Here is a 23,980-nt window from a genome sequence, read left to right as displayed (position 1 = left end):
ATATTATATTTTAAATCTTAAATATTATATCCAAATCTTTAAAAAATAAAAAGAGTATTTTAAATGCTCCGTATAATATATCAAATATATATATATATAGAAATGATATACAGCGCGACGGATTTCTACGCGACCCGTGCGCGATCAATCCACGCCGTCCACGCCCGATCGCGATCAACCCACACCGTCCAAAAATCGCGATTGCACAGTGTTTCTCCTCGGACCTTCGCCGCTTCCCGGCGTCCGTTCATCGCCGTCCGACCACCGATTACCGCCAGATCGGACCCGTTGGAACCGCAACTCACCGGCGGTCCGGCGGGTGCCGGAGTCCGGCCCCGATTCGGCCGGAATCCGGTCGGATTCTGGCGAAATCGGCCACCAGCGCGTCTGCTCTGTTTCGGCCGGAATCCCGGTCGGATTTCGGCCCAATCCGGCCGAAATCCGGTGCCGATGTGTGCGCCGTCGAGTTGCGCTTCCAACGAGCCCGGGATGGTGGCTGGCGGTGATCGGACGGCGACGAACGGCGGCGATGAACACGGGGAGGTCCGACGGTCGCGCACGGGAGTCGGGTTTTTTAGTCGGGCAGGATATCAGACCTGTATATATATATATATATATATTAATTATATAAATTTGAATATAATAATGAAATTTAGTAGAACTGGGAAGAGTCACCGTTTGGCTGCGGTACCCAGGGGAGAAAAGAATAAACGCTTTGCGTGCCCTTGAATGTACCTCGCCGCTGATTATTGAGGCAAAGGGACCTGCTCGTGGGTCCTACAAACGCTGCAATTATACCCGCACTAGCCGTCCAAATCGCGACAACCAATCAACCACGTCAAATACTGATACCCCATCTTACAAATGATCGTGCCGTACCTTTTTGGTTCCGCTTGCCGCTGCGTCCGCTATCCTCGAATCCGAGAAAATCAGAAGAAACCCTAATCGATCGGCCTATCCGACGAAGGAGCGACAGCGGCGCTCTTGCTTCGGCTAAGAAAGAACGGCAAGGCGAAATCGAGGGGCTGTTTTGTGTTCGTGCACGGCGCCTGCGGGGCGGTGGAGGGGAGGACAGAAAGGCGGAGCTTTAACGGTTTCTTTGTGTTGTTACGTGGTGATTTGGGGGAGAAGGGGGGCTGCTGATGGATCCCAAGGTGCTGGATGGAATCATCCAACGACTTCTGGAAGTCAAGGGTAGCAAGCCAGGGAAGCAGGTTCAGCTTCTAGAGGCGGATGTCCGGCAGCTTTGTCTCGTGTCGAAGGACATCTTCCTGCAGCAGCCCAACCTCCTGGAACTGGAGGCGCCCATTAAAATTTGTGGTAAGCCCTATTTTTTTCTTTTTTCTTTTTTTACTTTTGCAATCTTGCTAGAGCTGACACAACATTGTAGAATTGTTATGCAAAGATTGTAAATTTATGGCTTGTTTATTCCAATGGACAATGGAGTGAATAGAAAGGAGTGAATGGGAAACAGCAGACAGAAATTTCCTTTCTGTTACTTACATTGATATCTTGAATGGGAAGAAGTAGGAGAGAAGAGAAATAGTCTAAGCGAGAGGAAAATAAAGGCAATAAATTATCTTATCTTCCTTCCACCTACTTTCACGCATCTTATTTGCGTGAATAGTATGAAAATAAAGAATGTAAATTGTGTATTTATTAGAAATTCAAACTTCTTTTTCCTCCCATTCCATCCATTTTGGAAGGAAACAAAATGAAGAGCTCGGATGATTAAATTTCTTGCTTAAGTAATCAAGAGAAATTAATTTAGTAAGTTTGTATTTATTATAAACTCAAACTTCCATTTCCTACAATTCCATGGATTTGGGATGGAAATAAATGAAGAAGTTGACTCCTCTTCCTTCCAATGAATCAAGGGACTGAATTTTGTATCTTTTGTAATTGCTAGAAACTCAAACTTTGTTTTCTTCCAATTCCATCCATTTCAGATGGAAACAAAATGGAGTAATTGGACGGAATGATTTCTACCTTCTCCCATCTTCCTTCCAGGCAATCAAGAGAAATTGATAAGCTCATTTTTCTTTTTTCTTATTTCCTCATATTTCTGTCCAAGTTAACACACCATTAGTTGGTTTTGTCCAAATATGGACTGAAATGGAATGAAATGTGTGAATGAATGGATTATCCATTTTTTGGAGAAATTTATGCCCTCTACTTGTTTCCCACCTTAGTTGTTGCAAATACCTACTGGACCAACAAACAGATTGACCATTCTTTTAATGATTATAGCCAATCTTCATTGCCTCTGCTGTGATTGATTTCATAATCAGATATCATTTACAACTGTACAATTCTAAGATAATTGATCTCATTTTCAATGTGAATTTAAAATTTTATCCTTTATCTTCCTTCCAATTAAACTTAGAAAAGACCACTAAAATAACGATTGAAAATTCAACTTAATTCATTCTTAATATTTCTTGTGCTTCCTAATCCTCACAAGCAATCGAAGCTTTAGTGACTAAAATGCTCAACATTTACAAGTCAGCATGTTCTCATTTTCAAAGCATCCTCAGTTGGGACAATAATTTTTGTCATGTAAGTTGCAAATTGAGTGGGCACATCTCAGAATTCGGTTCCATGAACCTAGGATTTGCGGTACTAGCTTTGCGTTGTGATATTTATTAATATTAGCTGATTGTTTCCATGTAGCCTCCTTTATTTCATTGTTTGATTTTGTAGATTTGCTTAAAATATGAAAAATCTGTTTACTTTTGAAAAAAATAATCTTTTTACTTGCCATGGAATTATAATTTGCAGCTGTAGACATTTCAGCTAAATTCTCTGAAATTGACATCCTAATGGTTAGTTGGAACCTAAATCTTCATCATCATCATCATCAACTCATGTTTATCTCAACTAGTTGAGTTGGGTGCATGACTCTTATGTCTTCATTGAGCTTTATGCAATATTATAATACTACTGTTATTCAAATAAATTTTTTTTATCACACGAACTCATTACTCTCTTTAACCACCTTTTGCACATTACAACTCACACTCTAATAGATTCAACTTTTCTAATTATAGAATCTGTTGGTTGTCTTTTTAACATGCTTGGACTATTTCAACCTATTTTCTTTCATTTTATTTTCTATTAGAGCAACACGTAATTGCTTAAGAATATTTATATTCTTTATTTGACCACATCCATTTTAATGTTGCATCATTGCTTGCTAATTTGTCATACTTATTGCTTTTAAATAGCTAAACGCTTTGATCCATAAACTTTGGTGCATTGTGTTGAGCAATCTTGCTCTAACTTGGTGTTGTTAGATTAAGGTGTTTGATGGTTGGTTGTATGGTTGATTGTGTGGTCAAAGGGTTATATTTGACCCAAATGTTTAAGCTAGTTTAATAGTGTGTCAAGTAGGTTAAGCTTGATCAAATATTTGACAGTGAAAAAACTCCAATAGGAAATTTGATGAAGTCAAACAAGTGTTGACAAATGAAGTTTAGCAGGGTTGGTATTGGATGAAGTATTGGCAGTGAAGGAAGTTCAACAAGGTTGATGGATGAAGTTCAATAGGTGTTGTCAATGGTAGAAGTCCAACAGGTGTTGGTAAAAGGAAAAGTCCAACAAATGTTGGCAAAGGAAAAGTTCAACGGTGTTGGCAATGTGGATGAAGTCACAGATGTTGAAAAAAGGGAAAAGTTGTTAGTATTGGAAATGGATGAAATCCGACAAGTGTTAATATAGAGAAAGCTTCAACTCATGTTGGTAAAGGAAAAGTTCAATATAGTGAAGGAAATCGCGATATATCAAGGTTAACTTGATGTTTGGAAATGAAAAGTTTTAGGAAGTCAAGATTTACGTAATGCTAAGTAAGTGGAAGTCCATGGGTGATACCAAGTAGATGATAAAGTATCGTAGATAAGGTCACTTGATAGGTGGAAGTCATGAATTGACCAAGTCAAGGTTAATCGATATAAGTACATGAGAAAGTCTTAGAGGCAATGTCTTTTGGTATATGGTGAAGTATTGGAAACAAGGTCTCGTAGCATAGTAAGTCTGGAGGCAATGTCTCTTAGCATGACAAGGAAGTTCTAGAGGCATGACCTCTTGGTAGAAAAGTCTAAATGAGAGGAGAGTCTAAGAGAGACATGTGCACTTTGAGTTTTAGGTAAACTTAGGCGAGGACTTGACCATAGAGTTGGTTGGAGTCGATGATCTAGTCATCCGAAGGTTGGATTTAGTCGACTGATTGTTGAGTCGATTAGGTAGTCAACTCAAGATGATTTGCCAATAAACAAAAATATTTTGTTTGTAGCTTAGTCATCCAGGCAGTTGATTGGGGAAAAAATAGTCAATTGGTAAACAATGATAGTCAATTGATTGTAGGAGCTATGAGATGGTCTATGAGATAAAATAAAGCAATTGGTCAAGTATCGGTTGAGGAGACCGTCAACATAAGGTAGGTGCAGTCGACTCAACTATCCATTAGTGGTGTGCAAAAGGTTGAAACAGTTGTGGAATTAGTCAATTGTGGTAAGATGACAATTGAGTGAACAGGCGGAAATTAGCAAGTAGCAAGTTCTTTAGAACAAGAAGACGAGTATAAGAATGTAAACCAAGAGAGGTTGTGGCAACCGATGCATGCAAACAACAAGTGAAACCAAGTGAAATTAAAGCAAAAAGAAGAGCTCCACTCTTGGATTGTTCCTTTATTGTATTCTTATTGTATTACTCATCATGTGTCTTTTTGTTCCTCTTTGTAAGCAAGATTGTCAGAGGATTCTCATTTCCTATCCAAGAAGGAGAAAGTATAGAGGGATTCCAGGAGTAACTCACCTACAAGTCATAGGTCAGGGAATAGGAACTAGGATTTTGAAACCATGCAACAAGCTACGTGTTTGCATTGTTCATGTTCATGATTGATATTTCCATTGCATTACTAATGTAGACACAAGTAAAACCAATTGAGTGACCGACTATTCACCCCCTAAGGATTTGAAGTCAATTGATACCCTATTGATTTGAAGGTTGATGCCAAGATAGGAAGAAGTATTGATTGATCCAAAAATGCACATGAGACTTGTTGAGAAATTGAATTACATTATATAGGGTCAGACATATCATTACAGTGAGCGAACATGTTCAACTAACTTCTTGTGGCTCCAAGTCATCACCATTTGATAGTAGGTTTGATGATTCTATCATGCCTGAAGAATGCTCCAGGGATGCCTCCTGTATCAAAGAATGAGATCACCTTGATCTCAGATTATAAGAAAGATGTTAGTTGGACAGAAGATTCACATTAAGCTATTGCATCCTCTTGATAGGTAGTCTGATTTTCTTGAAAAGAAGAAAACAGGCTGTCATAGCCAGATCGAGTGCATATGTGAAACATATAGTTATAGCCCTAGTCACATGTGAGTTTATGTGGATTAAGCACTTGTTGGTTGATTTATGACATGCTCCTAAAATGCCAATAAAATGGTATTATGACAATCAAGTTGCTATGTACATAACTTTTAATCCAATCTCCTACGAGAGATCTTAACACAAAAAAATTGATTGCCACTGCTAAAGAGAAAATGCAGTTCAATGAAACTTTCATGGAATTTGTAAGGTCTAACGATCAGTTAAGAGTAACAGATTTGCTAACTAAATCCTTAAGAGTCCTAGGTTCTGATATGCAGTTAACAAATTGCTTTTCATGGTATCTTTGAGCCAATCTGAAAGGAGTGTTAGGAATCTATTTGGAAACATCATCAATTAAACGTACTACTATGATTATGAATAATATATATTGAGTTAGAAGGGGCTACATAAGGTAGATTAACCCTAGTTTTTTTTTGTAAAAATTTAACAAATATGCAATAATTTTATTGGGAATTATACCTACCCATCATTAGTCCTCATCAATTTGTTTCTACATCTATTTTAGTATTTATTATCATTGTCATCATCGTCGATAAGCCATGTATGCCCCAACAATTATTCAGTTCTATAATTATAGTCTTCACAGGTTGCACTGTGGGCATCTTTTGTGATGCACTTTCTGTTCTGTAGGTAAATGACTTTTGGAAAATGGTGACACAGAATAAGGATTTTGACTATCTACTTACCAAACAACTCAGTCCAATCTAAGTGCTTAAAAAGACTAAAGGTAACTGAGCAAGCTTTCTGAAGTTTGATATATGTGATCTTAGTTTTGAAACTTTTAGACCAAATAAGATGTGATATTTAATGCGGCAATTAAATGGAACCAAAACTTGCATTAAAAATTAGGATGAAATTGACACAATGTGAGGGATTTTACTATCTCTCGCAGAGATAAACAAACACAGAGAGAATGAAAACTCTATTATTAGGCTGATATTGATTTACATGGGGGAAGTTGGGGACCTTTGAAACACTCCAACCTAAAGAAAGTTGGGAATAAAATAAAAAATATTCCAAGAAAAAATTGTAATCTAATACCTATCAACTCAATCAAAAGAGGAAATAAATCAATTTACAAATTAGAGAAACAAACTAAATTAAATTTCTACCTAAACTTTTGTAACAATTTCTATCTTAAAAGCTATCTTAAGTAACTTATCCTCCTAAACAAGAGGAGTTACCAAAATCACCTTTTAGAAATTAAGTTCCTAGTTTGCATTAATAGTTTTGTGGTTTTATTGTCTTTTTATTATGTTCATTTAATCACACATGGATTGTTCTTGTTCCATTTTTAGTCTTTCCTTTTAACTTCAGCGTCAACTATTGCTGTTACTCTTGGATGAATTATGTTATTATTTTTTTTCCCATTGCTTTCAACTACTGTAAGACAGTGAATATGTTGTGCATGTTAGATTATCTGTGTTGGAACTCCTAGAAAACTCTCTGTACTTTGGAGGCTTCATTCCTTCTTTAAGAGGCTATGCACCAGTTGAGAGAGTCTTGAATCGGGAAGCACTGATTTCTTTAATTAAGAGTCTTGTTCCTGGTGTTCTGGTTCCTATGAGGTCGAGGTAGGGACAAGTTTATATGGAAGTTTGACTGTTATGGTATTGCCTGCTCGCTTCTAACAAGTACTTGTACATAAACTGGGTTCAAAACTTTATTATGTTTGTGATGGGAGTCAATTAATCGGAGTGCAGTGAGGGGCTTGTACAGGATGTGGTTTGGCTAACTGGATGTGATTTAACTAACTGGTCATTTTCATTGATCCCTTTGAGTTATATGTATTCATGTTTACTTTGATGCAAACTAGTTGAACTTGTAATTGCTTAGAGGAGAAAATGACGAAGTTTCAGGTGATTTTCTTTCATTCATCCAACTGCTGTGCTCTACATTTTCTCCTTGTCATTGCTTCTTGACTTCACATTTACTTTGCATGATTTTGATATTTTTTAAATATAAAATATATTAATTAAAAATAAAAAAATTTAATCTAAATATTTAAAAAAATATAAAAAATAAATATATATATATTTAAAAATATATATATTAAATTAATGAGATAATTTTATTAAGATTTAATTAAGCCTGTTTAAATTATCCTAACTATACCTAGGAGTTGATTAAAATTATTAACTTAAGTTATTTAATTAAAAGCTAAGTTTTTGCCTTCTCCTTTCCTCTGTTCGTCTCGCTTCTTGTTCGCCTTGTTTGGTGCTTGCGTGAAGCCTCCGCGGCGGCCACCAGGCCTGCGCGTGGCCTTCGTGCCGCAGTACCTTGAGTGTGCCGATTTTGGTCGGCGGGCGGAATGAAATGTTCAACATAGTATTTTAAACCATGCCCTTGAATCATTGGGTATTTTAAACCATGTTCTGAACCAACAACAGTGATAAAATCATCATAGAATTTAATTTTAAACCTTAACTGATACCTTCTCTCTCTCTGTCTCTCTCTCTTTTATTTATGCTTGAGGAGTAGAGCAGTCACTTTTGCCTATTATAAAGGAGTTGAGAAAGTAAAATTTGTTGTTTTTTCCTGTTTGTCTTTTGGGCATTTTTGCCAAATAATACACGAGGCTTGCTGTAAATTCTTTTGTTCGATCCTTTTGCTACTCGAGAAAGTGATGTTGTTTGTCTAATCCTCATCACTCTTGCAATTGTATTGTGTGGTTCAACTACACTGCACTTTAATTAATGCTTCAGCAGATCATAGTGATATTTGTTGGTTCATTTTTTTTTTCTAGTGCGCAAATGTTTTTTTATTCTATACACTCTGGGCTGTCCTATGGTATTTTAGATAATTTATTCATGTGTAATATATATGCAATATTGGTACTCTTTCAACTGACAACATGATGTGTAATAGATTGATTTTTAGCATATAACAAACGTCAAATTGTTATGGTGTTCAACTGACAACATGATGTGTAATAGATTGATTTTTAGCATAAAACAAACGTCAAATTGTCATGGTGTTCAGTGCTCATAATAAATTATCCTAATTTTAAAGCAAATTGTAATGTTTATGCGGTGTAAACTATCCACCCATCTGCTAGAAATCGGCCATTGTTAAAAGTTGAGTTACTACTGCTCCTAGTATAATATATGATGTATCTTTAACACAATGCAGAGAACTTCCATTTCGTTTTGAATGTTTATTTGTTTTATGGTTTCTCCCAATTGGAATACTTCACATGTTGACATAGGTTAGCTAATATGATGACAAATAAGAAAGAAAGCAAACTAAAGTGAAAATGTTTGGAAGAATATTTTTACTAGTTATGGAAGCTTATCTGTTAGCAAAAATGGAACTAAAAATCCTTTACAACAACAGAAAGATGGTTAATTAATCTTCATTCAAGGGATTTGATTTTCTGTATAATCTACAGAAGTATGTGGAATAAGAGAAAAACTGAGTTTTTTTCTTCTTTGTGCACAAGTGGTCAAAGCATATAGTAAGACACCAGTCTGCACAAGGTGTTTGATGTCATTGTCTATGAACCAGCTATATGCTGAGAAATTAAAGCTGGTGTACCAATTATTCCCCTATTCTTTCTCACATGCTCAGAAATAGAACTCATACCATTTCTACTTTAAATGTGGTGTTAGATCTTCCCATTTATCTTAGTTCTACAACAAAATAATTACTTTGACGTCAGTTTGAATTTGGAACAGTTTCCTGTGTGTTGGAAGTGTCGACAGAGTGTTCATTTCCTTTTCTTTGATTGTATGACTCCTATTGCGAATGTACCAATCATATAGTGACACTTATGTGTTACTATACAGCAGCTACATGTTTTGGATAATAAAAAATGAAATACCTGCCAAAGAATATTTTGATTGAGGAAAGGAAATTAATCTTGATTCTTGAGAGGGGAAGGTTGTTCTCAAAAAGGAGTGAGGATTCTATTGATCATGATAATGGGATATGATATTTAGCATTTTTTTTCCATTTTACTTTTTCTAATGGCATCTACTGCCTCAAGTGTTCAGGAGATACGGAAGAAGGCTATAAATATAATAATGACATTGAAGTATTCCTTTTCCCCTTATATGATTGATGTGGCAACAATTCTTGATGATGTGATGTTTTTTTGTAGGAAAAACATATATGGAAATGAATTGAGCTCTTAGTTATCTGTCTTCTCCTTTATCATGCCTACTCAATGTTCTTTTTCTCTTTCCTTATTGATTGTGTTTTTTAGATTACAATTTCTAATTAAGTAATAACATCCACAATTGACGTGTTCAAGCTTATTGAATTATACTAGTAGCTAAAGCATCTCTATTCTTTTTAGTGACAAATTTTAACATGGGAGTAGTTATTGCGCTGTCTGCTTCATGTAGGGTAATTTCTGTTGCCATATGCGTTACGTCTATCACTGCAAGTTCTTAGCAATGATCATTAACCCTAAGTACTGCTAGCTGATTGTTGAGTACTGAAGGAAACATTTCTGACATGCTTGTTGCATTGCTTTTGCTTTCTGAAAGCACAATTTCTGACTTAAAATAATTATTTCTTTTTTTGGTTTGGTTTTTCTATTATTAGAAATTGTGCTTTCTAGTGTTTCACAGGTACACTTCATATTTTTTTAAAAAGAAAATTACAAATATGACCTGGCAGTTTTTTAAGATTTTGAAAATTGTAAAGTCATTCTACTTTCAAAGTAAAAAAACTAGAAATACAAATTGCCCAAGAATACTTTATCCTTTGGTATTTTTTAACCATGGGTCTTGCAAAGCTAATTCATTTTGCAGAGGTTGACATTATGTTTCTTCCTGCAAACAGGTGATATCCATGGTCAGTTTTCTGACCTTTTGAGGCTTTTTGAATATGGTGGGTTGCCACCGCAGGCCAATTACTTGTTCTTGGGTGATTATGTGGACCGTGGGAAACAAAGCCTTGAAACAATTTGCCTTCTTTTAGCATACAAGATTAAATACCCAGAAAACTTCTTTCTTTTGCGGGGTAATCATGAATGTGCATCCATAAACCGTATCTATGGTTTCTATGATGAGTGTAAGCGCAGATTCAATGTGAGACTTTGGAAGGTGTTCACTGATTGTTTTAATTGCCTACCAGTGGCGGCTCTTATTGATGAAAAAATCCTATGCATGCATGGTGGTCTTTCTCCAGATTTACTAAATTTGGACCAGATCAGAAACCTAGCTCGCCCAACTGATGTTCCTGACAGTGGATTGCTCTGTGATCTTCTTTGGTCAGATCCTAATAAAGAGGTCCAAGGATGGGGAATGAATGATAGGGGTGTTTCATATACTTTTGGTGCTGATAGAGTTGCAGACTTTCTTCAGAAGAATGATTTGGACCTAATTTGTCGTGCTCACCAGGTTAGGGATCTTTCTCTCATCCACTCACACACAACATACACCACTTGAATTCATGTGTATAAACCATACCTACGTTGTTCAGTTCTAGATTTTTTTTTGGTATTAGGTGGTGGAGGATGGATATGAATTTTTTGCTGACAGGCAACTTGTAACAATTTTCTCGGCTCCAAATTACTGTGGTGAATTTGATAATGCTGGTGCTATGATGAGTGTGGATGAGACCTTGATGTGCTCATTCCAAATCTTGAAGCCAGCAGTATCAGACAAGAAAAAAATAGGTTTCGGTGCTACAACAATTTCTAGAACTGGAAATTCTGCTTGGTAGTATTGTTGCATTGAGGAGCAAAATCCTTTTTCCAATAGTCAAGGTATTATGCATTTCTTCTCTCAACATTATTTCCAGAACAAGAGTTTCTCGGATGTAGCTTAATTGAAGCTAATAAGGGTTGGTTTTGTTTGATTATACCCTTATCACCTTATCCTTTCCAAATAGGTAATCATGAAAGTTGAAGATTCATCATTTTGAGCTACCTAAGTACTCAATCTGATTTTTTGATAACTATGATACAAGGGAATTCTTTTTCCATTGAGAAATTGTTTGTTTGGTGATTTTGGAGCAATCAACTTAGTAATGAAACTATATAGTTCTGGAAGTAAATCATTTAACTCTGCCTTCTTTTCATGCTCTCAAAATGGTCGTCCTCATCATCAAACCATGTAAATCTCCACAACTTGGAGATAGGTTTAGACAACTTCTAATGCAGGTTAAAAACCTAATCCACCCCAAACTTTTTCATGCTTCACTTATAAAATTGTTACAGGTGAGTGCTATTTGGTAAAGGTTTGTTTTAAATCGGTGTTAAGCTAAATTTCATGGATTTTTCAATATATTCAGATATGATGTATGCACAAAACTGTTGCTGCCTAATGAAGTTGACCATTTCTACCTACTTCAAGAGCTTCCACTCTCAGCTCTCTTCTTGGTACAAAATCATGTGACGGCGAGCAAATCTTGGAGCCTAAACATTTAAATGCTATTTAACAATGCACGCTCATAATATACCTCGCTGCATTCTGAGCATGTTTAATGTATTTATTCCAATGGAATTTTGGTGTGGGTCCCTGTTTGGATGTGTACATGTTCCTAGCGATTCGCTACATGCTTTTGCTTAACTTCATGGATTTTGAAATTGCTTGATCTGGATGAAGAGTGGCCAGAGTAGTATCTTATTGAACCAAGTGTGTGCTGTTGACTTATCCAATTTGCCTCCAGAAATGGCACATTCTCTTAAGTTTGAATTTTCTCTACCCATTAGTATCGGGCCATACTATCACCCATCAGCTTGGCAAATGAACAAAGAGCGATGATTACACAGAGCAATGATGACACAATGTTTTTGCAACCTTCAAAAGTTTAATTGATTCAAGTTTGGTGTTTAACATCTTACTCTTGATCATTTGTTTTCGTTGAGTTTCTTGTGCAATACCCTTCACTGATCCCTAAAATTCTAACAATGATGTGGTTTCAGCCTGAGAGGCATCCGTTTTCCGATTGACTCATTCTCCAGATGAAGGATTTATATTTAGGAAGTTACTCGGATGCTTTACTTTTCAGCAAAGCTATTTATTTTGATGACAATTGTTTGCCTTATTCATTCTTTACCTGTTTTGGCTTTTTGATCGATGCCTTCAATGATTGGCAAATGCTTGAAGGCTATTGTCCTCTTCCATTTCAGTTGTGCTTGCCCCTTCTGGCATGTTGAAGACTTCATTCGCTTTGTTCGCCTCTAGCTATGTTACAGTCAGCCATTTACCTTTTTTGTGCTCATCAGCCTATTTAGCTAGCCATTTGTTTGCTTCTTGTCATATAGTTTTCTCTTCTGTTGTCAAAGACCACATGAATGCATGTATGTCGACATTATTTCAGTTCTTCAAAGGGAACTCTTCAGTATGGTTCAACACAATGCTTTAGTTTATTGATGATTATCCGAACAAATCCAATTAACATGCAACTGTCTTTTAGTTGATCGCCACTTGGATTTTGTTGTGGGCTTGAGTTCGTTTGGATAGAATACTTCAGCTAACATGACTCCCGATTAAGGATGCAGATTTTTTGACACTGGGAAATCTACCTTGCTCATGTAAGCTATGTGGGGTGCAACTGGAGAATATTCTTAGAATTATGAATTCTTCGTGCCAAGCTATTTGTTGGGAAAAATCAAGGGGTTTACAACTCTACGATTGACCTTACTGTCACCTTACTGTCATAAGGAATAGTACTTTATGTTAACATCGATTTGGTTGAAGGTGAACTCATCTTCCTTGACGCGGATCAATAGCTCAACCAATTGGCGACTCAAAAATGTCCGGTAGCTCGGCATTGGTTGGATAGTTTAGCATCTCTAGAAAGCTATGTGATTCAACAACAATGTTTTGCTAGAGGATCAACAGAAACATGATTAGTTAAAAGCGAGGGTTACTCATTTTTGTTATGATAAAATTGCACCGTCCAAGTGCTTAGGATTGTAGTCGACGCTGTCAATTTGACATGTAGCCTGCTTCGTGGGCTATGCAAGTGAACTACTTGGTAGATTGTGCGAGACCTGCTTTGCAGCTTGCACTTACAACTTGCCTAGTGGGCTACACTTATTCTACTATTTAAATCCTACTTTTTACATGAGCTTATAGTCATACTCTAAGGGGGCATCTAGTTGAGAGTTATTATTTATAATCTTGATTATTTGTCCATAGTTATCAATCATAATTTTATTTGGTTCAGATTATGATCAATTCTCAAATAATGTAATATCACTACCACATCAGTAAATATGTTATAATTTGGAAATGCGATTATCTTAGTAATCTAAGATTTTCTATAATTTTGGAGGTTAATAAATTTTTTTTTTCATAATTATTTTTTGATTTTAAAACTCAATTAATTGAAATGTATTATAAAATTTAATTGAAATCGAGTTAATTAATTTAATAAATTTTAATTTAAAATTTTATAAATTTAAAAAAGATAATTTATTTTAAATTTAAAAATAAAATTTAAAAATAAAATTAATAAATTATATTTATTAATTTAATAAATTATTTTATTTAATATTTTAATAAATTATTTTATAAAATATATATAAATTTATGTTAAATTTTATTAAAAATAAAATTAATAAATGATATTTAATAATTTAATAAATTATTTTATTAAAATAATTATTTTAATGAATTATTTTTAGATATATATAAATTTATTTTAATTTTTCAAAAATAAAATTAATGAATTAAATTTATTAATTTAATAAATTATTTTTATTAAAATAATTATTTTAATGAAATATTTTATTAAAAATATATAAATTAAAAAAAATAAAATTAAAAAATGATGTTTATTAATTTAATATATTATTTTATTAAAATAAAATTAATGAATTATATTTATTAATTTAATAAATTGTTATATTAAAATAATTTTTTTAAAATACTTTTTTAATGAATTATTTTTAAATATATATAAATTTATTTTATAAAAAATAAAATTAATGAATTATATATATTAATTTAATAAAATTTTTATTAGAATAATTATTTTAACAAATTATTTTATTAAAAAATATATCAATTTATGTTAAATTTTAAAAAATAAAATTAATAAATGATGTTTATTAATTTAATAAATTATTTATTAAAATAACTATTTTAATGAATTAACTTATTAAAATAAAATTAATTATTAATTTAATAAATTATTTTTATTAAAATAATTATTTTAATGAATTATTTTTTAAATATATAAATTTATTTTAAATTTTAAAAAATAAAATTTATGAAGTATTTTTTATTAATTTAATGAATTATTTTATTAAAATAATTATTTTAATAAATTATTTTATTAAAAATATATAAATTTATTTTAAATTTTAAAAAATTATAAATAAATTATATTTATTTTTTGATATATTATCATTTTATTATCATTATTAATATTAATATTATTAATTTAATTTAATTTATTTAAATCAAAAATAATATAGTAAATATTAAATTGGTTATATTTTATTCTCTACAAATAAATAATTTGAACGAAATAACATTAGGTTATAGTAATCACATAACTAAGATTTTATATAATAACTTGAACCAAACGCACCATAAATGATCGTGTTTCACTAAAATGTTTTGATAAAAAATTTTAAGTTAGGCTTGCCATATGTTATTAATGCGTGCATGAAATTTTATCGATAAATTGGAGAAAACTCCCAATTGCAAACTCGACTTTGTGATCAGTCCCCATCCAATATTTTCTTTACATGCACTCCCCAAACCTTAATTTCAACTCCCCAATTCATGAATTTACAAATCTACCCCCTCCTTCTCTCCAGTTTCCTCTTCTCCCCCTTTTCTTAATAAAAAAAAGGCAGATAACCATTAATTAAACCAAGCTACGGCAGCGCAGGTGTTCATCGCGGTCGCCTCGCCGGACCTCCTCCTCCTCTCCTTACTCCACCCGCTCCGCGTCTTCCTCCGCTCGCAGAACATCACCCTCCCAGTCACTTACTGCTCCTCCTTCTGCGTGGCGCTCCATGGCCCGCTTACGTACCTTCTCGCAGTTCGCCTCCGCCTCGGCATAGCTGGCGTGGCGGCAGCCATGGCGTGGACCAACCTCAACCTCCTTGTCTGCCTCCTCCTCTTCGTCCTTCTCTCTAGATCCTGCCGCGATACGTGTCCCGGCGGTGGAGTTGGCTTCCTCTCCGGCGAGTGCTTCCGCGGGTGGCCAGCGCTGCTCCGCCTTGCGACGCCGTCTTGTGTCTCCGTCTGCCTCGAGTGGTGGTGGTACAAGCTGATGATCCTCCTCAGCGGCCTGCTCGCGCACCCCCGCGATGCCGTGGCCTCCATGGGCATCCTCATCCAGACCACCTCCCTCGTCTACGTCTTCCCCAACGCGCTCAGCTTCGGCGTCTCTACCCGCATCGGCAACGTCCTAGGCACCAACCGCTCGGCTAAGGCCCGCGCCGCCGCTGCTGCCGCCCTCGCCGCAGCCCTCGGCCTCGGCCTCGCTGCCACCGCCTTCACCGCCTCCCTGCGCCACCAGTGGGGACGCCTCTTCACCCGCGACCCCGAAATCCTCCACCTCACCACTCTCGCGCTCCCCATCGCCGGTCTCTGTGAGCTCGACAACTGCCCACAGACGGCCGGTTGCGGCGTCCTCCGCGGCAGCGCCCGCCCGGCCACTGGCGCCAACATCAACCTTGGCTCCTTCTACTTGGTCGGCATGCCGGTGGCAATCCTCCTCAGCTTCGTCGAAAAAATGGGCTTGCCGGGGCTGTGGCTGGGGCTCCTTTCGGCGCAGGCCACGTGCGCAGCCCTCATGATCGGCGCTGTCGCCAGAACAAATTGGGCATCGGAGGCAGAGCGCGCCAGACGCTTAACCGACTCTTCTTCTTCTCCTCCTTCAATCATTCCAATTGCTAATTGCAATGACATAATTCCAATTACCCCAATAACTACTCTGTCTCCCATCTCCGTGGAAGCCGAGAAGACGAAGACCACCCCAACACTAGAAGACATTCGAGATCCTTCATTAATGGTGATCCAGAAACAACTCCAGTTGAATCCAACACTATTTTCTTGATCGCCACAATCTTTAATCTGCCAACAATTACCTTAGTTGACTAGCTTCCACCATCAATTGACTGATCGCTTATAGACTCTATGTCATTCAACCATTATAGCTTTAGTGTGTTAGATTAATGGTTACTTTTAGCTTTCTCATTGTGTCATCAACTATTTCAATATTAATCAACTAAATTCAATCAATCAACAACCTAGTCGATTATATTAGGGTTTAAAGAGAAACATTTTTTTTGTGGGCCACCCAATCTAGCTTTCTCTTTAGTTGACTCAGCTTACTAGTTGACTAGGAACACCCTTTAATCGACTAGAGCCTCAAATATTATCATCCTAATGATCAAGTCTTTGTGTAAGTTGAAAACTAACCTCTCCTAAAGTTACAATCTCTCGACTCTCACAATTCGCTCATGAGCTTGCCTTCCATAGCTTGACTTCACCACCATGACCATCTTTCACTTGATTACTTGTTTCTCAGATACACTTAGGTAGCTCCTTGTTCTATCCTTCAAACTTCATTTATGTAGTTCGCCTCCTTCCAGTTGTCATCAATGGCGCCTCAATAATTATCTTATGAATTTATCAATTTTAATTTTAATTTTTTAGGATTAATCATTATTTCATAATTAAATGGGTACTTTATCATTAGTTTTATAAATTTTATAATTTTAAATTTAGGGTTTTAGCATTTAAATTTAAATATGAGTTTTTAAGATTTCAAGATTTATTTTTATGATTTAATTTTAAAACCTTTTTAGGATTTAAATTATTAAATTTAGGAGATTGTATTTTGAATTTGTAATTTTGAATTTGTAAGATTAACGTTTATTTTTTAAGATTTGAAATTTTAGTTTTTTAAAATTTTAAATTTAATTGCAAAGCTGAAATTGTCTTAATTAACTTAAGATTATCTTGATTTTTAACATTTAAATTTGAATTATTAATATCTGTATTTGTTGTCTTATCTTTTGAATTTATATTTTTAAGATTTGATAAATTATCTTTAAAATTATCTTATAGAAATTAATTTATTATTTAATTATAAATTATTTAGTTTAATTGATTTGAATTATTTAAATTAGAATCATTTTAATTATTAATTAATTTCAAATTTATTAAAATAGTTAAATTTGAATGGTTCACATTAACTTTATCTTGATGATTTGAATTAGTAATTAAATTTAAGTAATTGAAGTTAAATTTATCTTGATGAGTTGAATTATTAATTAAATTTAGATTTGTTAAATTTTTAATTAAATTTGAATTTATTAAATTAATTGGATTTAATTTATCTTCTAAATTAGGTTTATTCAACTTAAATTTATCTTGAAATTTAATTGAATTTAAATTAAATGAATTATTTAAATTATTCAAGTTGAATGATTCAAATATTTTATCCAGATTTTTATTAATTTGTTCTAGATCTAGATTGATTAGGTTATTTAATTTTGAATTATTTTTATTAATTATTTTTATTAACTAAATTATTATTTAATTTTGAATTATATTTTTAAAATTAAATTTAATTTAGAATTATCTAAATTTTCTGGATCTAAATTTTTGAATTTAATATTTTTATTGATTAAATTATTATTTAATTTTGAATTTTTTAAATTATGTAGGTTTAAATTTTTTTAATGTATTTGAATATTATTTAAATTATTTTTTATTTCTAAATTTTTAATTGAAGTTGAAATTTTCAAATCTAAACTAACATGCAAATTACTATCATGTTTATTACAAAAAAAGCCTAATTTATTATGTATAGGGGAATTTTCATAATTAACTATACTAATTAGAATCATTACCCCTAATTTAGACTTTTTCTCTGTCTTCTTTTCTAGACACTTATTCTTGTAATGTTCATATCTTTGACATTTGAAGCACGTAATGTGCTCTTTGTTCCTCCGAGCACTTGACATAAGTTGCTTCTTTGCCGCAAATGATATCGTCCGAATCTTACTAGTAAAACACTTATTTTTATAGTGTTCTCTCTCCCTGTACTTAAAATATATTATAAGAATTTTAAAACTAGAATTAAAAATCATAACTTCAGTCCTCCTTAATCCCTATCCTCCTTGCTCTCGTAGTGGTTAGTCCTATTGAGAGTCGATCGAGGGGGTGAATCTTGATCGTGCATTTCTTGCTCGTTTCATCATTCTTTCATTTCAAATTAGATTAGTAGCAGCAAAAGATAATAATAATAAAAATAAACTTAAGCGTGAGTCCACTATTGGTCTCCTTTTTAGAACTTTTCTAGAGGGGAACCTATCTTACAATGTAATAACAAGTACAAAGAATATAACAATAAGAACAATTTGTGATGAAAAGGACAAGCAAACTCTTTGAGTCGATCCGGAAGTCCTGAGCATAGCGCACCCCTCCTAGAGCTTCTTCGATTGTAAAGTTTCTTGTAGAGATATTTTCCTTTGAGCACAAAGATTGAGAATAGAGAGTTGGTTATTTTGGATCTATTCTCGTGATCCTCTTTTATAAGACTTTTTTGGTTTACTGATAAACCTTATCGGTATATCGATCCTAGATAAAACTTGATCCAAAGACTGCGTTTTTCACGATCTCGCGATCTCATCTTATCAAGTTTATTAGTCAATGATCCTTGGGATCAGTCTACCGAACCCAAGTGCCACATCATCGATCCGGTTGTGGACCCAAATTTGATTACCTAGACCTGATCAACCTATTGATCCTTGGGATCGATCTACCAAATCTATTTGGGTTCGGATAGACCCAAGTCAAGTCCGGTTCACTCCAAACATAGTCTGGTTACATCTAGCTTGCGTCTGTTTGCTTTCTCAGTCTTGCTTCCAACTTCAGGTTCTACAAGACAAGCATACAATAACAAACAAGCAACCTAGCCTACTCTAGGCTTACCTAAGCCTTACACTATAAGTCTGACCCACTAGGCTTCTTGCTTGGAGTTCCTTCAAGACTTTACCACTATAACCGTCAAGTTGTGTTAGGCCCGTCGGGTTGCCCCCCCCCCCCCCCCCCCCCCCCCCCCCCACCCCCGTCAAGTAATTTAGGCAGGTTGGGTTGAAATTTTGTCAACTTATTTTAAGATGGGTTCAGATGGATTGGCTCGCCTAGGCTTGCGACCCGCGTGGGTTGGCCCGCGGTGGGCTTGGGCTGGCCCGCGGATTGAGAAAGTTTATTTATTTATTTTAAATTTTAAAATTAAAGTAGAAAACTCAATGAATTAGTGGATTTGATCCACTTAAATTACAATTCAAACTTAAAAATTATAATTCAAACTTAAAAATTTCAACTTAATCAATTTAAATTATAATTTAAACTTAAATTTTTTAATATTTTTTTTATTTTTTAGCAGACCCATGGGTTGGCCCGCCTAACTCGCGGCCCGCCTTGAGTTGGGTTGGGTTGGAGATTTCTCAACTCGCTAAGTTGGTGGGTTGGCCCGCCCCGCCCTGCCATATGATGGGCCCGCCATGGGTTGGCCCCCACCCCACTATGGGTTGGCCCATGACAGCTTTATTTACCACCTAGGGCTCATTCCCCAGGATTTTCTTTTGTCAAACATCCGATCACCCTTAACCTATTTGGGCTTACCCTTGCCTAATCTCTAGTTAGGACTAGTCACTCTATAGACTTTTTACCCTTGGCAAGCTTTCAGTCACCTTGATCCACTTGGACTTACCTTTGCCTAACTTTCGATTAGGACTAGTCACTCAATAAATTTCTCACCCTTGCTAAGCCTCTAGTCACCTTGATCCACTTGGACTTTTCCTTGTGTAACCTTCAATTAGGACTAATTACTTGGTACTTCTCACCCTTGCCTAACCTCCAATTAAACTTTCTTACTAGTCATGACTTGACTAGACTTGACTATTTTTCAAACATTAGGTCATGTTTAGATCAATCCTTAGTCAAACATATCAGACATAGATATATTGTCAAATATCAAAACCTTAGAGGTTGATTGCACCAATATGTTTGATGATACAATGCATTGATCCTCTTTTTATTTATGATACGTATGATTTTTGATTATTTCTAGTTCACTTTCTTTATCCATCTATGTTATTAGGTTCAAGATTTAACCTATTTGGGATAGACTCTCACCCATAATCAAAGCATATAAACATATGATCGGATCCATAAAAAATAGGGGGCTAATAACTACCATTTTGATACGATATTTTGACTCATATATTCATGTTTTTTTTTTATTTTCTCATGTGATAAATTGACATTTATATCATATTATATGAGTTGGATTCGTTTTTGGGCTTTAATATAAATTATCTCATAATTACAGTATTTCAAACTAATGTTCAAGTGTGATCTTTCTAGGTGATCAAGGGGCCATGAATTCGAGTCAGATCGATTTAAATTGAGCCCAAATCTAGGATTAATTAAAGAGAACCAATCGAGAACCAATTTGGACCATTCATTCAAGATATGAGAATATCAAGCCACCCTCATGATCTGGTCAATCCGGGTCAAAGATAGATTAGATTATGACTACTGATCTAGATTTGAGCCCTTGGAATAGATTTAGAGTGACTTTTTGACCATTGTATTAAATCGAAAGATTTTTCAGCCGTCCATTCAAAATTAGTTTAAAAAAGATTGCTACAGTGAGGAGAGAGAAATCATGACAGGGATCGGATTGAGACCGCTACAAGATGGTCAATCACGATTTTGATCGGGATTTATTAGCTGCGCGAGAATAGGGCAGGGCTTCATCTCGACATATTCTTCTTCTTCTTCCCTGATCCTTCACCGCCGGCTGTCCACCCGATCTTCTCCACCAACGCGATCAATGGAGGTCAAGGGATTTTCCTCCCTCCAGTGATCCATCTTCCATTCCACCTCATGACGCCATCATTTGAGGCTCCAATATCATCCATTCTTTCACCGTCGGCTGTGATCCTTCAACCATTATAAATTCTTAGTATGTAGCCGGAGCACGGGGTTTTCCATTGCCGGAAGCAACAAGAGTTCCTTCCTCCCTGGAGGTCAAGAGGATTATCTTCTTCCTTGGTTCATCACCATTTCATTCTCCATCAGCAGCCGCCACCAGTCGTCGCCGAATCCAATCCAGTCTCACCGAAGTTATGGAAGATGCAAGGGTTTTTCCTATGCCTTCAATAGATCTGATAACTCCTTTCCCTAATCAGATACAACCTCAATTCCACTCTTGATCATCATCGCCATCTCCGATTAGCTTCCTCTGTTCATCTTTACAGCCAATCCAACTTGATACACATTAGGGGAAACCTATCTTTGCCTATAAGCACCCTTAGATTCGAATATGCATTCATTGTGGTTGAAATTCTCATTCTTGTGATCAATCTGATGATGTGTTCAATTCCCGCAACATATAATTAGAATTTGAATTGGTTCTTTGTTAGTTGATTTAGTTGATTATTTGATATGCTATGGTTCTTGGTTTCATTTGGTTCAACATACTAGGTTAGATTAATTGCTTCCAATTTCATGAGTAATTTCATTCATAGTTTAGTTATCTTGATTTCTTATTCGTTGCAAGTAGATTAGATTAAACTAGGTTGCATTAATTGCTTTAGTTTCATTAATCGCTTCATGTTTCTTTAATTCGTGCAATTATAGTTAGGTTAGATAGATTGTCTTTTATTTTATTACTCATTTCTAGCATTTACAACTTTAAACCCAAAAAACCCAACTCGATAAATAAACTCGATCCTAAAAATTATCATCTGACTGTTACATTCGTTGGGAGATGACCCGAGTCATCCTATGTTACATTAGCATAGAGAGGTTCGGTACTTCATTTTATTTGTATTCATTTCATGACAAAATTTAGGTTTATCAATATTGGCATCGTTGTCCGGGACTTATAGTGGTGCTTGAATGTTTTAGGATTATTTTCTTTTTATTTTACATTAAAAAATTGAAAAAAATTTTGCTAAGTGCTTTAACGTTCATATATCCATATGTTTGATCTTATATGTTCTTATGTCTTCTAATTTAATTTGCTAGTATTTCAGTGTAAGAACAGAAAATTTCTTTGACCATGGATCCATATTATCAGCATTTTAAAGGTAGGATGGTGAGTCAGTGCTATTAGCTTGAGCAGCCTCAATAATATCATCCTGCACTTTATTATTATCAGCCTCAACTCGAGTATTATTAGCATGAACAATAATACCACCCACCCATGGAGCAACAAAATAGGTATGGGTCATTTCTAAATTCTTATAATTCTAATTGGGTGGATCATTCACATTTTAGGTACAAGGATACACAAGGTCAATTTTCTAAGCCATATACAGTATATCAAAGCCTACAGGGATTTCAGGATAATCTTATACCTACCTAGTCATATCCAGTCTAGTAGATTGAGCCAGGCCCCTTAGGAGCATTTTAAGAGTTCGATGAAGAAGTTCCTGTCCGAGACAACCTGAATTGTGAACACAGTATCTTAAGGAGATCATCCAGCTATTGAGAGAGCATTAGCAGCAAATGACATTGCAACAAGCAACTTATACTTTTCGGACCGAACAGGAAGCTACTGAGTCAAGTCAGAGATTGTAGATGCAGTTGGATCAACTTATAACATTTGACACCCAATGACAAATACAATGCTCCAGTAAAGAGATGGATTGTAGAGCTTGTGATAACCTTGATCCTGCTTTCAACTACAGGACTTCTCTGATTTTGTGTGTTGTGATGATATAGCTATAGTGAATCCTAACTCTGATAACATTATTGTTGTAGATATTATTGATGATGCAGGTATTATTGGTGATGTTAAGGAGCTAACTGAGCTTGACTATGCATTTGTTGATAAGGAAAGTGTAGAGACTTGTACTGAGGAGGCAAAGCTATAAGAATCACTTCCTTTGGTTACACCACCATCAGAGCCAAAGTCAAAGCCTTTACATGACCAGGAGGAGGTTACATTTATTCTTCCAAAACCTCTAGGTATTTTTCCAGCATGGCAAGGTTAGTATCTCTTGTGATCTTTTAGAAAATTTTATAGAGGTACTAGTAATTAATGTTATTGGTTGTGATTCATTTTTAGATACATGCTTGATAGAGACTGACATTATTCTATTTTTTTCTTACCTTGCATGCGTATGGGAGATTTGTACTTTCCATCTTTGTAGGCTTCCAGAGTGGTGGCTCCATTTGAACCGCTTTTGACTTCTAGGAAGAATTTTCCAAGAGCACACGATGGGAGGAGAGGTATTTGCCTCAATGCATAGCATTCCACTTCCAAAGTAGATTTTGCACTTTAATTGTCTCCAACCACCTCGGTACCGAAACAGTATCGTTCCGGTTTGGGACCGAAACCTCGTCACGGGTCGAGATTTTAAACCTTGGTAGGTCCTCTCTTAGCTCTCTTCGTCTCTTTTCTTTGACTAGATCAAAATAGAGACACGACACATGACTTAGTGAAATCGTCTTGAGGAGATCTTGATGTAGATATGAGTAGATTGCTAATTGATATCCTTTCCACTTTGCGTCATCGAATAAGTATAATTTATTTATGTCATTTTTTTATGATTATGTTTGCATGTATATGTATCGTTGTGTGGTTTTGATGTGCATATTGTAATAATATAGAT

General features: G+C 35.2%; 1 protein-coding gene and 1 pseudogene across 1 annotated transcript; both read left to right on the top strand.

Moving 5' to 3' along the window:
• The first annotated feature begins 876 nt into the window (after nt 1-876).
• On the top strand, nt 877-11,992 carry LOC141845053 (serine/threonine-protein phosphatase PP1-like). Its single transcript, XM_074733073.1, has 4 exons — nt 877-1,320; nt 10,198-10,757; nt 10,864-11,125; nt 11,653-11,992. The coding sequence occupies exons 1-3, from the start codon at nt 1,143-1,145 to the stop codon at nt 11,080-11,082; spliced, it is 957 nt and encodes a 318-aa protein (XP_074589174.1). The 5' UTR covers nt 877-1,142; the 3' UTR covers nt 11,083-11,125; nt 11,653-11,992.
• Nucleotides 11,993-12,654: 662 nt separating this feature from the next.
• LOC141845381 (protein DETOXIFICATION 48-like) lies at nt 12,655-23,239 on the top strand (annotated as a pseudogene).
• Nucleotides 23,240-23,980: the final 741 nt, after the last annotated feature.

The sequence above is a fragment of the Curcuma longa genome, chromosome 14 (assembly GCF_044706935.1).
Source record: "Curcuma longa cultivar G26 ecotype Majalengka, Jawa Barat chromosome 14, ITB_CL_G26_1.1, whole genome shotgun sequence".
Classification (NCBI taxonomy): Eukaryota; Viridiplantae; Streptophyta; class Magnoliopsida; order Zingiberales; family Zingiberaceae; genus Curcuma; species Curcuma longa.
The sequence above is the reverse complement of the archived record's forward strand: the minus strand, read 5'-3'. Positions and strand labels throughout refer to the sequence as shown.